Here is a 16,312-nt window from a genome sequence, read left to right as displayed (position 1 = left end):
GCCAAATTGAAAGGACCCAGAGCTGAGGCTGAAGACCCTAGCAAGGGCAAACAGAATGTTAGTTACTGGACTCTTTAATACCCCTTAATGCCAAGCCACTGAAGACCTACCAAGGTTTACAGGCAGCCTGCCGTGAGCACTTGGGGCAAGAAAAGAACTGCAGTACCACAGCCAGTCACTAGCAGGTGTTCTAGAGGTGAGTGACCTCCATTACAGTAGGACAAGAAGTAATGGGCTTAATCTGCAGAAAGGGAGATTTAGGTTAGATATTAGGAAAAACTTTCTCACTATAAAAGTAGGTAAGCTCTGGAAGAGGTTTCCAAGGGAGGTGCATTTTTGCAGGTTTTTAAGAACAGGTTGGACAAACATCTGTCAGGGATGGTCTAGGTTTACTTTGTCCTGCTTCAGCTTAGGAGGCTGGACTTGATGACTTCTCAAGGTCCCTTCCAGCCCTATATGAGTCTGTGTTAATTAAGGGGTGAGCTATAATGAAGACTACTTTGCGAATATAACTATAGTGGTCATTACCAGCACAAATGGTCTAGTACATGTTAGTAAATTAATTGGTACATTCTACAGTAGTAATTAGTAACAAAATATTTCATTAGGGAGAAAAAGTTTATTTTATTACTGCTTTTTATATATAGCATAAAACACAGGTGGACAGATAGATGAATAACCATCTAATGACTTACATTTTAACTGTTATTGATAGATCTCAGTTGTGGCTTAGACTGTTCAGATCAACCTCTCCAAATACATATTCAATGCTCTTCAGTGCATGATCCTTATTAGATGAGCCATGAACTGCATTACGCAAAATATCTTGTGCAAATTGAGCTCTAAGAGAATCAGGAGAAGATTTTTTTGCCACGTCTGGATCTGTTGGACCCATTAATTGCCTCCACTCCTCCACAGCATTTTCTTTAGTTAGGATCATTATCACTGATGGACCCCTGTAACATCATCAAGATATATAAATATCATATGTATTACTAGAGCTTTGCAACTATAGAACATACATTAACACTAAACTCTTTACTGAATAGTTAGCAAAATTTAACTCCTGGGGAAAAAGTGTTCCTTATTTATTTCAGGAAGAGAGTATGTCTGGCTTTAGAGATGGGTGAAAATTAGTTCTGAGGGTGAGGGGATAGATACCGTCAAAAGTCTCCAAAGTATAATGTGATAGGTTTAACAAAACGGTCAAATTTCCCTCATATACCCCTCTGGGTCTGCATTTGAAAGCCACCTGGAGAAAAGTATGGTGAAAGATTGGGGATGCAGAAAGAGTGAAGATAGAGAAGTGGTTTTCTATTGGAAGAGGCACATATTTAAAATTAAATTTGGATTTTTAAATACCCTTTGAACAGAAAAAGTCTCGTTTATTGTTTATCCAAGTGGAAAACAATAGCCTTAAACAACTCATTCCTTAACAACTTCAGCGTTTAGACGGTTAGCCTATTTTCCCAATCTTCGTCGTTTGCAAAAAAAAAAAAAAAGGTCAGGAGACATAAGTAGTTGCCCAGGATTTTCTTTTTTTGAGGAACAAATCCAAAAAGGTGGTCATCATAATTCAGTTCAGTGTAGTTCACGGGTTCTGTAAGCGAAACCCACTGCCTAATAAAGGAAAGACACTGTATTCTAAAAAGGTCATACATATTTAAAGTTCTTTTTATAAAAATTCTAAAAATCCCCTACATTTGACACAGAAAATGACAAAAGTGCAGAATTCCAAGAGTCTTACAATGTTCAACAAAAACGTTTTGCCTGCTCTATAAATTCAGAGTTATAACTGCTACATTTACATAGCACAATACTGTAAAATCAGACACTTACTCAGACATATAATTCACTAACTGGTCAAAAAAGGGTTTTCCTTCATGAGCCTTATAAAACTGTGTTGCCATTTCATGGGTGAAATTTGTTTCTTTCATCTGTGATACAATAAAGCCAGCATTTGTAACCTTCTGCATGATGTCATCTAGGAGAAAAAAAATACATTGGTCTTAATTTTTAACATTATTTTAAACACATGTAGAAATGATAACCTTGAAAAATCCCAGAAATTGCTAGATTTGTTTTCTGGCAAATTTATGTAATTATGTCTATTAACATGCTATTTATAATACAGAACAATCAGGAGTGAGACCTTGAACATAAAAAGTGACATAAAACGTATGAATTACTATTAACAATTAAAAAAAAATCATCCTATTATCTCTCATTGGATAGTTGGAATGTGACATCACACACCAGCTGGCCTGGTAAGATCAAACTGCATAGTTCCAAGATGGGGAAAAGTGAGATTCACAGAAATGAATGGGGACATATAAAAATCAAAATAACCACTAGAGCTGTTACTATAAAACAGAGAATGTTTCTAATAATGGGGGGTCTAGATGAAGAGGTAAAAACAATGGCAGTAGCAAGTTTAAGAAGACAACTCCATTTTTTCATTCTATGACTAAAAGAGGTTTTATCTTTTCTTTGATACAGCTTCCTCTTTCTTTCTATATATCTCATAGTAAAACATTAATTCATCAGCACCTCCGTGGCCTGTGAGAGGAAGGAACCATAGGCAATTTCGCTAATGAAATGTCAGTAGTGGGGCGGCAGCAAGAATTACTTCATGCCTATAAGAAGGTTTTTAAATGTTGAAAATGCATTTAGGAAAGACAAAGAATTGATCTGATATCACTTATTGCAAATTTTATATTGCTAATATTTTGTAGGAATGAGGTCCACAGTTATTTTGGAATGAGATCCACAGGCTTGGTATGCATGTTCTAGAATGTTTACCTTTATGTTCCTTAACAGCAGTGGGTTTGATAACTGCCAAAGTGTGTTCCACAGGAAAGAAGAATTCTAGTTCCTTCTCAGCTTCACCAGGTGAAGCACTGCCATGCAGCTGATTGAGAGGTACACTGTCTACTGCATACTCTGAACGTAAACTAACAATTATTAAAACAACAAGGTAGTTCAGTGACATGACATTTTCATGCATAAGTATCAGAATCCCTATGAATCTCCTAAATTAATGTTAATTCTGAGGGTCGAGATGGTGGATGCTGGAGACACAAAGGATACTTACAAACCTTTTGAAATGAATATATTCTAAACTAATCATTTTGGCTTTCAGTGGGATTTGTGAGCCTAAGTCACTTAAGTGCTTTTGAAAATTCCATTCTTGCCTGCTGCCACCAGTGAATGTTCAACTACTTCAGAATGTTCCTGTGTCCTGTTTATCTATGTGATACTAATGCTATGTCTAGATTATGAACTAGGGATTTGATTTTCTGCTCATGTACACATACTTGGGCTAGTTCTCATCAAGCTAGCATAAATATAAATAGCAGCATAGCATGGGTAGCATAGCAGAGCCATGCCAAGTACAAACCCTCCTGAAACTGATGAGTATGTATTTGGCACAGCTCAGCCATGCCTCTGCTGCTACTACCCATGTTACTACAGCTACGCTGCTATTTATACTCGTGCTAGCTTGAGGAGAACTAGTGTGAATATGTGAACACAAACAGGGAATTGCAACCCTAACTTGTAGCACAGATGTAACCTAAGACACTGGACTTGGAAGGTTAATTTCAGTTTTACCTACTTTTAGCTATAAATAATCCTTAGTGCAATTTTTAAACTATTCACTAATTCCCATTATGAATACTAATAATAGGTCTTACTAAATGATAAACAGTACCACTGCTATAGATGACAGACCCTGTGAGTGAATGTCTTAATAACACAACAGTTACTGAAAACAAGGTTACAAACACTATCTTAAGTACCTAACATAATTATTGATGAGATATTTACAAGAAATTATTAGATCAGAAAAGGAAATTGAGCCATAAATAAAACACTATACTTACACAAAGGCACCCAAATTTCATTTAGCTAAGACATAGGACACTTTTCAAAGAGGAGAATAAGTAGAACAGAAAACAATTTCAAGCAGATATATCATCCAGAGTAGTATATAATCAATTAACAGTTGAAAATAGAAAATAATTAGCTGTCAGCTGTGTCAATCACAGAAATAAATCAAACTGATCATTATGACTCAAGGAGATCCCTCTCTTCTCTTCAAAATCTTGCAATGTTCTTTTTTAATTTGAACTTTCAGCTATGTTTACTAGCCATGTGTTTCAGAGTAGCAGCCGTGTTAGTCTGTATCCGCAAAAAGAACAGGAGTATTGTGGCACCTTAGAGACTAACAAATTTATTAGAACATAAGCTTTTGTGGGCTACAACCCACTTCTTCGGATGCATATAGAGTGAAATATATATTCACCGCAGAACTGTATCATGTTCGTGGGTCTGGAGGGACAAAAGGAGAGGCCCCGAGATAGGACAGACTCTTCTGCTGGGCTAAGAGTATAGTTGGAAAGATTAACAATATTGCTGGGTGGGTTAAGGGAACTACTGTTGTGGCTCCTTGTAGCATGTAGCAGTTTAGATAGTTTAGTGTCCTTTTTCCTTTGTAGAGAGGCAAAGTTTGTCTTGTAAATGGCTTGTCTAGTTTCACTCTATATGCATCCGAAGAAGTGGGTTGTAGCCCACGAAAGCTTATGCTCTAATAAATTTGTTAGTCTCTAAGGTGCCACAAGTAGCCATGTGTTGTTTTTTATAAATCCAGTTGACGCTGTATGTGCTATACTATATAATCAAGAAAATCATAAAAACGTTCAGAAACATATATCACTTTTCAGATGACAGCATTATAGTTACATTGGTTACAATGTGGTCTAAATTTATATGTAGATTATGGATGTATATTGCAGATTATGAATCATGTATAGCTATTACAAATACTACCTGGCTGGACTTTTCTCCTTAGCCTCTTCAAGAGTCTTTGGGCCTAGTAAATCTCTCCAGTGTTGTACAGCATTTTCTCGTATTAAAGCAAGTGCAAGGGTTGGACCACTGTTAAATGAGATGACTAGTATTAAAAAAGCAATTGAAAAATACCCCTAAAATATCTCAAAATAATTTGATTAAATTCAGTGTAGCCAGGGAAAAGGTGCCTTGATATTGGAGAGATTTAAAATCCAATATACATTTAAAAAGCTGAAGTTCCGGTGAATTTTTTATATTTTTGGGCAGGGGTGGGGGGTATTGGGTGAAGGTAATTTAAATGAAGAAACTACTGAACAGTGCCATTAGATGCAGGGGATGTCATCAACTTATATATCAGGGGTGAAATCTTGGCCTCATTGAAGTCAATTGGAGTTTTGCCATTAACTTCTATGGAGCCAGGATTTTCCCCCAGATCACCAGACCAGGATCATAGAGAATGTTGTGAAGATGTTGGGGAGAAGCGTCTTGGACAAACTCTTTAGAAATTGTATTTGTTTCTGCCTGAAATGACTGTTGTCACTTTGCTTGAGGGAAAATTTTCACTGCAGTGACAGCCACACTCACTTACCATACTCTGTTGACAACAGAGGAGGATGAGTGATATTTGTCAGATGTTTGGGGGGGAAATAAAAGTGAGTAGAGGAGGGTTAATGTGCTGAATTACAACAATCATTATTGTTGTTTTTATATACTGTTCATAAAAACACTTTTGATTTTTCAAATACTGTTTTTGCCATGACTTACTTTCTTGGGATCTAATTATTCCCCAGAGATATAGTGAAATTCAGAAACCTAACTATTCTTAAAGTCTGGAGATAGTCAGCTACAGTGGGTGGGGCCATTCCTTGAGTGAATTCTATCACTAGGTAGCTAGCTTCTGGATAGTATGTCTGATGTACCTGTGAATGTTCTTATTATCCATAAAACTCATTTCACTCATACTGAACTCCTGGACTCAATTGTATCTTGTGGCAATGAGTTATACAGGTTAATTATGCATTGTGAAAAATATTGCTTCCATTTGTAAGTTCAAACTTGTTGCCTTTCAATTAATGTACCTTGTCATGTGTTCTAGAAGGGTTGGGAAAAAATCTTCATTTTCATGTTCCTTGTAAAACTGACGTGCTTGTTCTTCTGTCAGAACAATTTCTCTCTGCATTGCTATTGTAAAGCCATCATCCTTAATCCTTTTCAGAATAGAATCTACATAAAAAACATTGAAATAGTGCTGCATTGTCATAATTTAGTTCATTTTATATTTGTTATATTTCCATATTATAGTTTTTCCAGTCATTTCATTATAAAGTTTTCCAAAAGAGTTAACTTGTTCATTTTGGAATATGAAAACTATAATTCGTAACAACTGCTATAGGAGTCCAATAATCATTGCTTGGATGCTCAGTGAGAAGTTTTTTGCCTTTTTAAAATCAAGGAAGGAAGGAATGTCAGAGAAGTCACATTTAATTTGATTTAGCTCTCTGTCTTTGAAGGTTCTGAAGATGTCACTGACTAATATATAGGAAAGGTAGACTGCTTATGTATATGTAGCATGCAATTACACTTTCTTAAAAACCCTTCTACACACATTCCTTCTCGAGAGCAAAACCTAACCAACAAGCAGCATGACCCAATTCATCATGAGGTCATCAAAGTCATGAGTTTGAAGAATGTGGATTTAGGTACCTAACTTTAGACATTAAAGTTTGATAGCTGCTGCTAACTAGCTGGTTTTTTTTTAAAGCAAATAATATGTTGAAATCATGGATTTCGCAATTATAACTGATTTTCACTTACTGTTGTTTGTTTTTCACTGAACCTCTTTTTTTTACCTGCAGCTGTTTTGGTGAATGGCAGAGATGGTAGGGCACAGCGTAGCTCAAAGTACGCCTGATAACACTGCCCTGGATCAGAATGATTGTTCACTGCTACAGTATTAAAAGTCATCCTTATCGGAGAGACACTCATATTGGGCTTCAAATTCTCAAATACCACTGGCTGATAATATGTCCATAAGTAAGTTACAAATATCACTTATAGAAACTTTATCCAGTCAAATGAGCGTTAGTCACTTGGAGTTTCAATGAGTTTGTTGATGGAAATACAAATGTTAATATTATAGCACTGATCATTCCAGCTGACCTCCACTCCATCAGAAAATCACAAAAATACTCAGAATACATTGGGAAAAATTGGGTTGGGACTGTGGATCTGCCAAGTCAATAAACTTGAGGAACTATAATTCAGTGTCAAGTACCCATATTTTCCACTCAAGAAACGTCAATACAGATTCTCATTCTGAAATATTAATGAGCATTACAGCCCCCACAACAGACAGCCCAGAAGTTCTAATAGAAGGCATAATTATGACTGCGTTCTGTGACTGGTCTTGCAAGTAAGCACTATTTGACATGAGCAAAGGTGGCAGAATCAGGCCCTATATAAGGACGGCAAAACTGCTTACCCAGTTGCATGAGAACTAGATGTCAAATCAAGAAGGTAATGCCATGTAAATGTCAGAAGAGTGCTCGAAGTAGTACTCTTTCAAATCTATGTAACAGACATTATACAAGCTAGCCAGAGAAGCTGCCTTGGACCTGGCAGAGAATGCTCAACCACTCAAAGACAGTGATACTAGCTAAACTGTTTTAGCAGAAAGCATTACTCATTTAAATATATTTTAAATGCAATTAGACTCTCTTACTGATTTTTCTAGAAACCACAATTTTATCCCAGAAAGGGGATCTATAGAGGCAATTTTTGAAGAACTGATCTAGGAAATAAAATGATATTCACACAAAAGTATGTAAAGACAGAATAGAATGAACAAATTGTATTTTTCTGATATACAGTTCTGTCAACTTAATGCTGAGCACAGAAAATAATTTGAAGACAGCATGGTCTAGTGTGTAGAACACTGGACTGGAGGCCTGGATTCTGTTCCTGGCTCTACTACTGGCCTGCTGGGTGACCCGGGACAAAATCAGTTCAGCTCTCTCAGTTTCTCCATCTGCCAAATGGGGATAATTATATTGACCTACTTTGCAAAGCACTTTGACATTTATTGGAGAAAAGCGCTATATAAAAACTAGGTATTATTTATTAAAAGATACCAGGATTTTTGAAATCCAAAATATAAGGCCTTCTTTGTGTACTGCAGGTGAAAAATGTAGTTATGATCACTTACTTCGTCTTTCCTTTAATAAAGAAGGTCTAATTAAGGCCAATGTTTTTTCAGCATTTTGGCTGGTCTTCTTTTTACCAAAATCTGGGAAAAAGAAGGCGAGTTGCCTGCTAGCATCTTCTACACTGTCTTCCACATCACATAAATTTAACATATTCTCGGATTCCAAAACTTCTTGCAAGCTAATAAGAGACAAATAATACATCTAAATTAATGTATCCTTTATATTCATTTACTATTTTACACAAATGTATCAATTAATGACTTGCTGAAAAAATGTATTTTAATACTTTAGTAAAATATATAAGAATATAATGCCAGTTACTTTTATTATGATTCTGCATTCCAACAAAAAACAGCAGTTCTAAGGAATGAAGATATTGTCCATTCCTAACAGAGTATTAGTTAATTGCTGTATCATACATAAGTACTTTGAAAGAGAAATCTCAGTCATGCAATGTTTCTACTTGTCTACTTTTGAATAGCCTCTGTGCATTTCACTGAACAAAATTAACACTGACAATGACAGTTTCTAAAGAAGGATTGATGAGGGGATAATGCTTTATACACCTAAAAGCATGATCTCTGAAAACACAGCACTATAGAAATTCTTTGAAAAAGAAATACTTTTTATCGTGGCATGTTTATGATTGTGAGGATCACCTATATATGATCACTCTAATATTATCATGTCAGACAAAATTTATCCAGGGAAGGCTACTGCAGCTGTAAATCAAAAAGACAAAAGAATAATGACTGGTTCTTTCTAACAATATCTTTACATTCATGTCAGTACAGGGTCATATAAATAGACTGAATTGGGTCAGTGCACGTACATATGATTAGACTGTGATAGGACTGTGCAGGTTGCACCACCCTTTAGTGTGCCTAGCCCACTCTGCAGGGCAATTTGGGGGGAGGAAGGGGGCAATCTATAGCCCATTGTTGTCCTCTTCCTCAGGAATACACTGATGGGACAGTTCCTGCACTTCCACAAGTGCTGGGACTGCAGTTGTAATGGGCGGTTGTGTGGCCCACACATGGTTAGGGAGACTTGCTTACTTTCTGCATCTGCACAGCTGTGCATATAAGGGCATGTGACAATATGGCTCTCAATATTTTTTTATTATTTCTCATGTAAATTCATAAAACATAAGTGTCATTTGAATTTTTCCAGTTACCTGTTTGGCTTTTCAGGCTGAGGCTTTGCAGGTATACACTCATCTGATCTACCTAGTTCTTTCCATTGAGGAACAGTATCAGTTACTTCCTTTGGTTTAGAAACTATCAGAATATGGGATGGTCCACCAGTCATGAATGTAACAAAATCTTCAAAATCAGGCTAAAAAACACAATTTCTCACCTATATACTACAAAGAGAACTGTTTGATCTTATCACCAGAAATCAAACTATACATGTGCTGTATAACTTGCTCCCATCTCACTACTGTATTTACAATCACCATATAAAATTCTATATGAAATATATTATAAGATCTTGTGATAAGTCCATTTTAGTTCAAGTGAGAAAACAGTATTATAAAATATGCCCCAGCCTTTACAGTAAATATAAGATCTTGAGATAACTGAAATGATAGTACTGCATACAACTTGTGTGCCACATGTTCTCCCAACCTAATATACCGATAACTCAGAGATAAGATCAAATGTGATGCTTACAGTATATTGGACTTAGGCACATGATGTAAAGCAACAAAATATACTACATTTCCTGACATGATTTTTAAAGTTCTGTAAATTAGGCAAGTAGTCTATGACTGCATTCCTGATTTTCAGAATATTCTCAGGCACTTACTTCCTTGTCTGTTCTTTTCTCTCCTTTAGTCTTGGCCTTTATCCACACACAGAGATACATTCATGGGAAGCAACCTCCTTCTTCATAACTTGGAGTCACTTTTCCACCAGTGCTGGAATTCTCTTCATTCCCTCTAAGCCCCCCATTTACTTCATTGCAAATCTTTCTTTAAACCCTCTCTTTGTTTTAACATATGATTGAGTCTTTCCCCTGCCAACATCTCCCATCCCTTAACTTACATAATATATTTCTCCTTTCACTAACAGGATAGTAAACAAGAATATTTATTTGTATTTTACTTTTTTTAATGTGTAGTTTTTCTTTTTTCATATTCTGATTAATCTCTATACATTATTTTACCTTTCAGATTTTATGAACATATTGTAAGGACACTCAATTCTACAGTTATTCTTCTCTTGGTGTAAAGCATTTTGGAATATGGTAGTTTGCATGATAGACATATAAAAATAAATTAAATGAAAGTGAATAGAAAAATATATTTGGTACTGTACAATACATAAAGTGTGTCTCTACACTGAAAAGTGATTGCAAAAAAATCTCAGTGATTTCAAGAGTAAATTTGCTCCATCAACAAATAATAAGAAGTTTTATCTAACTGCCAGTCCTACAAACATAGCCTGGTATCTGAAAGTCAAGCTGTGTTCTTTCTGATTGATTCAAAATCCCCATTATAAAGGGCCAAAATGTGCTCTCAACTGCACTGCAGCAACTCTATTGTCTTCAAATTCTGTCTTCAGTTGCACTTATGTAATCTCATCATTTTCAATAGGATTTCACAGTTGTAAATGAGGGCACTATTTGGCCTGTAGAATAGACAGAATTCTACATTCTGAAACAGTTTAAGTACACACAGTGTAAATAAGTGCTAATTTTACACACTCATTTTTCAGAGTAAAATCACACTTTGAGAATAACAAGGAAATAACTGATTTCCCACAGTTCACAGCCCCCTCTGAACTAATATATAAATACTCTAAAAACCAACAACGATACATATATATGTATAGCTGTTGCTGTTTAGAGTATTTACCTTATGTTTTTCTGACTATTCCACTGTTGGCTAATGAGTTGGTTGTGTTAGGGAAAATGCCCCTCTATTGCTTCAGTATGTACCAAGGATTGTATGTTATTCCATTGTTATTTAAAGGCAATGTTGGAACACCAACAACCATAGGCATTGTACAGGAGCTGGACTGGAAAACCAATCAAAGAAGATTTTATTTTATTTTCTCTCTGTGTCATAAATAATTTTAATTAACTGGAATCAATTACATTTTATACATGTTTTACAAGCCATACAGATGATATTATTATCAATATAGCCACCTATATTTGTGTAACCTTTTTACCTGTTCTATATTGCGACTGTAGAAATCTCTAACTTGCTCTTCAGTTAATGTCTTCTCCTCTTCTGCCGCAATGACAAAGCCAGCTTCTGTAATCTTCAATTACAGAGCAGCCACCAGGTTCAGCAGCATTTGAGGGTGACATATAGCAAATCAGCAATATTAGTTTGTTTACATATTTTTGCCATGATTCAAAAAACTGACTGATTTTTGTGCAGAATCTTAAATGAGGTAATATGAAATATCACAAATATAGTAACTTCTTCATTCCGCCCAACTAAATTTCCAGCTTTTCAAAGTACTGCACTGTGTTCAAGTGTGACACCCATTAAAATAAAGAAGCCTTTTGTTACACATTATGTACCTCAATATACAGATTTTATTGAAAATCTCTACTGTTTGTAAAACATGTTTTACCATTATTGATTCCAGTAGTGCAAATAAAGCAAAGCTATGGGAAGGCAGCACATAATCATTCCTAATGACTGACAGTAAAATCTTTATTATGCAGCAGTCAGTCATGTACCTGTAAAGTATTTGTACATACCTAGGAGAGACTGGTCTACCGCCATTATAAAGTAGATATTAACTTTTTATTATAGTGTACTCGCTTTTTGGTTTTAGTATGCAGAAATAACATGAGTATCTATTTTTTTTAAATTTCCACTAGCGTGGTAGAAATATGTGTACGTGGAGTAGGCATGCATTGATATGATCTATATCACCATGTGTACTCACTGCACAGCATACACTATATGTGTGTATGTCCACAATTCAGCATTTCTGGAACTGAAATGAGCATTCCTCCAGCACTATGTTCTGGAGGCAGAAATGATGTCTCCTTAACCAAATGTTGTGTCTGCCTATGCATCTAAATTGTTACCAGTGTATATCCTGTGACTTTACTTTCCCATAAGCATGAGTTTATGCAGGTCTGCAGACATTCACACACGTATGTAACGGACTGGCTAATTTGAGCTGGTTTATTTGTATGTCTAGAATTTTGAAAGATACTGCTGTGGCAAAGAAAATATTTTCCACACTTGTAAAATCATTTTCTGTGACTCATCTGCCCTGTCCCAGAATTGATGGTTAACTCTCACCCCTACCATCAAATGCAGAAAAAATAAGAAACTGTTGGGAGGTTATGTAAGCAACTTATCACGCTTCAACTGGAATACTTGTGTGACAATCAATGATCTGCATAGTATACTTCAGTACATACCTCTTCTAGTAACATAAAATATGTTAAAGAGCATCAACTTGAAAATCATATTGCTCCAGCCACAATCATTTTACGTTTGTCAGTTTTACAGGATAAATATTAGCAGATCTGGCTGTACAGTTTTGTCCTAAATTAATATACAATTATACTCCCATTTCCCTATCTTGGAACTTAACCAAACACGATGGTTGGGGTTTTTTAAAAATCTTGTTTACCTTTTGTTTAATTTCTTCTACTCTTCCATCTGCAATGGCATCAGGTTTTATAATTGCAACAGTGTATATGACTCCTTCTATAGGAAAAGGAAGAATACATATGCATATTTATAAATATATTTACTGAAATATATACACAGGCTAATTTACTTTCTGTACTTACAACCTGAGCTCTCCATAGTCTTCCTTTTAATAGATTACTAATTTTGGATTCTGCTCACCAAGACATAGGGTCCTGGGAACCAATAGCAGAAGAGGTTCAAATGTGGATTATAATCCTCTGTACATGAATCACACACTGAGATGCAATTCCTTTTCCCAACTGCTCAGATTTTAATGCTACAACTTTGAAAGCAGAGATAAGGGAGGGTGAGTGTATATATATATGAAGTAGATCCATTAAGAGAAAGGAAAGCTACTTATTTATAAGTGGAGTTCTCCCTGTACGTACAGATCTGCCTCAGCAGACTCACATACCTCAGTATTGCAAATCCTGGAATCATTTACAACTATAAATGCTGGGGCAGCACTAACACTTGCTTGTGGAGTTCAACATTCAAAACAAGATTATAAAGGGCTGAGTTTCATTCTGTTATCTGTAAGGGAAAAGACTCTGAAAAAAGCCAGGAAAGAGGGCAGGTAAGTGAGAATCTGCAGAGGAAAGATACTTGCATAACACCATTTAGAGGTAAATAGACTTAAAAAAAAGTAAGTTTTAATTTTATGCTTGAGGTTAACAGCTGACCCACAGTTGGCACTTGGGAAAGTGTCTGACCATTGGACACTTGATCTCCAGCATTGCTATATCATGACATAGTCAATATGGTTCTGCATCATACTTTCAGGTGACTTCCATGCGTATAAACAGCAAGAGAACTATAAAGAGTAATAACATGAATGGTATGTTCACAGTGGTCAGACTTCTTATTAAAAGGTTTTCCCCATGATAAAATATTATAAAAGATGATGATGGCAGAGTCCTCACTGAGGGTGATGATATTAAATGTAGGTGGAGAGATTAATGTGTCAATATGTAGTCTCAGCAGAGAGACTCATAATACAGGATGACAGAAACGGTACAAAGCCGGAGCCAGAGCCATCAATCCTGCAAGAGGAAGTGGTGCATACTATTATGAAAATGAAGACTGTGAAAGCACCAGAGATAGATAACATGCTTGAAGAATTGTTAAAACAATTGGCAAATGTGGTACTGATCTTATGTGGAAAACTTATAATGATGTATGGATGACTAGAAATTGGCTGGAGGACTGAATGTAGGGAATCTTTCTGTCCTTACCAAATAAGGAAGACATAATAGAGTGTAGTAACTATCATATCATCTGACATAGCACACAAGCAAAGTTCTACTCTACATAATCTAGGATCGCATGAAAGGAAGGACAGAAGCAGAACTATCACCCCAACAAGCTGGTTTCAAAGAGGCACAAGTAACCAAATCATGAACATCCATCACATAATTGAAAAATGCATAGAGTACAATCACTCATAGATCACGTGCCTCACTGACGACTCAAAAGCTTTTGATATGGTCTGACATGACTATCTTTTGGAAGATATTAGCAGACAAGAGGATTCCAAAGCATCTTATTGAGCTAATTGCAGGTCTCTACCACCACCAATAGATCACGGTGCAAACAGTAGTAGGCAACAGTGAGTGGTTTTCCATTGGGCAGGGTGTTATTTTATCCCCAAGCCTCTTTAACGTATGCACAGAATTTATTATGAGACAAGCCTTGGAAGGTTTTAGCAAAGTGGAGGGGCTAGGATGTGCATTCGTGGACCTCTCTTAATCAACCTCAGATCTCATGATGACACAACGCTCTTTGCTACATCCACCAATGCAGTGGAAAAAACATTTGGTCTGCAAAAACAACTAATGAGGAATACAGATTATTCCTGCATACAATGAAAACAAAATGCATGAACATTAAACACAGCTAATAAAACCAGGATGCAAGAGGGCATCACAGTTAACAGACAAGTTGTAGAGGCAGTAGATGAATTTAATTATTTAGGATCATAAATATCCAACCAAGGAGGCTGTTCCAGCGAAACTGGAAGAAAAACTAGGGATGACTTTGAGAAAAACTGTGGCATCTTGAAATGTACAAAGATGCAACTAGTGAAAAGCTTTTTTTTTTTTCCATAGTGGTTTATGGATGTGAATGGTGGGAAGATAATATCGCTGACAAGAAGAGAACTGAAGCTTTGGAAATGTGGTGCTGGTGAAGATTCTTGTACATCTCTTAGGCATTTGCCTTTTGTCCATGTTAGAAATATTAGTGAAGAGAAGCAGACCCTGATGTCAGAAATCAAGAGAAGTAAACTTATGTACTTTGGTCACATTAGGCACAGTGATGTTATGAAAGTTGTTATGGAAGGAATGGTGGAGGGTCTTTATAGTATGGAATGACTAGCAAGGAGAGATGCAAGGATGGTGTGTGGCAGATCACTAAAGGTTACATGCTGAGTGCTCGAAGTTAGCGAGGGAAGAACGTGAAAGCTTCCAAAAATTCTGCTATGTTGTCACGGATATTCAGATATGAATAAATGGATTTACTTAGCCTTCTTTCTTCTTTGAGATTTGCCTTTGCAGAATCCTATTTTGGGGAGAATGACAAGGATTTACAGCCCGAGGAGCTAGGGCTAAGGAGTGATAAATTTAACAGAGATTGAAAAGAACTACCTTCCTGAAACAAGCAACTGCCCTAATTCTTGCATGAAAGTGCTGAAGTCGCATTTCAATAGTGTTGTTTCAATGAAGAAGAGCTGGATAGACGTGCTAAAGGGCTGGAAATACTGTATCACTGTTACCCTGCAAATCGCCTTTTTCCCTGGGCCTGTTTTGCTTTTTGCCGATACTGCAGACCTCCCAGATAGTTGGCCTACAACTGCTTGGATTGTAGATGGTGTCTAATTTGACTTTCCTCCTTTCCTCTTTTAAATCTTGTAAATCCAGGGAGCTGGTAGTTTTACTCATCTACCTTAATTTCTCCATTGGGTCACTAGTTCTACCAGGCGATAAAACAAGCCTGTGCTCTAAAATGCATGAGCAGTCATTCTGGCTTGCACTTCTTGTGGTAGGCCAGATGTAAAAGGCCACATGTGAATATCTCAGAAAAAACAATGTAGCTACAGATCTTGTGATTATTTTGTCCTTCACATGTACCACTAACAAAATTAGACTCGGTTCTGTGAGACTCTGGAGAATACTGTATGTGAAAGGCAGGGCCGGCTCTAGGTTTTTTGCCGCCCCAAGCAAAAAAAATTTTGGCTGCCCCCCGTCCCAGCCCTGGGCTCCTCGCCGCACCCCCCTGCCGCCCCAGCCCTGGGATTTTCTCCACCACCCGCACCCCCCTGCCTCCCCAGCCCTGGGCTCTCACCCCCCGACCTGCACCCCCCTGCCGCCCCAGCCCTGGGCTCTCACGCCCCCAACCTGCACCCCCCTGCCGCCCCAGCCCTGGGCTCTCACTCCCCCAACCCCACCCCCCTGCCGTCCCAGCCCTGGGCTCTCCCCAACAAACACACACACACCCTGCCGCCCCAGCTCTGGGTTCCCCCTACCCCCCACCGTTGCCCCCCACACACACCTCCTGCCGCCTCAGCCCTGGGCTC

The 16,312-nt window shown here is 37.2% G+C and overlaps 1 protein-coding gene across 1 annotated transcript in view; it reads right to left on the bottom strand.

Annotated features, from left to right (window-relative positions):
- Positions 1-718: 718 nt before the first annotated feature.
- Positions 719-16,312, bottom strand: part of LOC113409518 (thioredoxin domain-containing protein 3-like) — a 25,507-nt gene continuing 9,913 nt past the window's right edge. Inside the window, exons 7-15 of the mRNA XM_026663534.1 lie at positions 12,677-12,753; positions 11,240-11,332; positions 9,235-9,395; positions 8,057-8,235; positions 5,931-6,075; positions 4,831-4,938; positions 2,803-2,954; positions 1,840-1,984; positions 719-956 (exon numbers count right to left, since the gene is read on the bottom strand). Coding sequence (XP_026519319.1) covers positions 719-956; positions 1,840-1,984; positions 2,803-2,954; positions 4,831-4,938; positions 5,931-6,075; positions 8,057-8,235; positions 9,235-9,395; positions 11,240-11,332; positions 12,677-12,753 — 1,298 coding nt within the window. The remainder of the gene's footprint in view (positions 957-1,839; positions 1,985-2,802; positions 2,955-4,830; positions 4,939-5,930; positions 6,076-8,056; positions 8,236-9,234; positions 9,396-11,239; positions 11,333-12,676; positions 12,754-16,312) is intronic.

The sequence above is a fragment of the Terrapene carolina genome, unplaced genomic scaffold (genome assembly GCF_002925995.2).
Source record: "Terrapene carolina triunguis isolate 2854851 unplaced genomic scaffold, T_m_triunguis-2.0 Scaffold33723, whole genome shotgun sequence".
NCBI classification, from domain to species: Eukaryota; Metazoa; Chordata; order Testudines; family Emydidae; genus Terrapene; species Terrapene triunguis.
The sequence above is the reverse complement of the archived record's forward strand: the minus strand, read 5'-3'. Positions and strand labels throughout refer to the sequence as shown.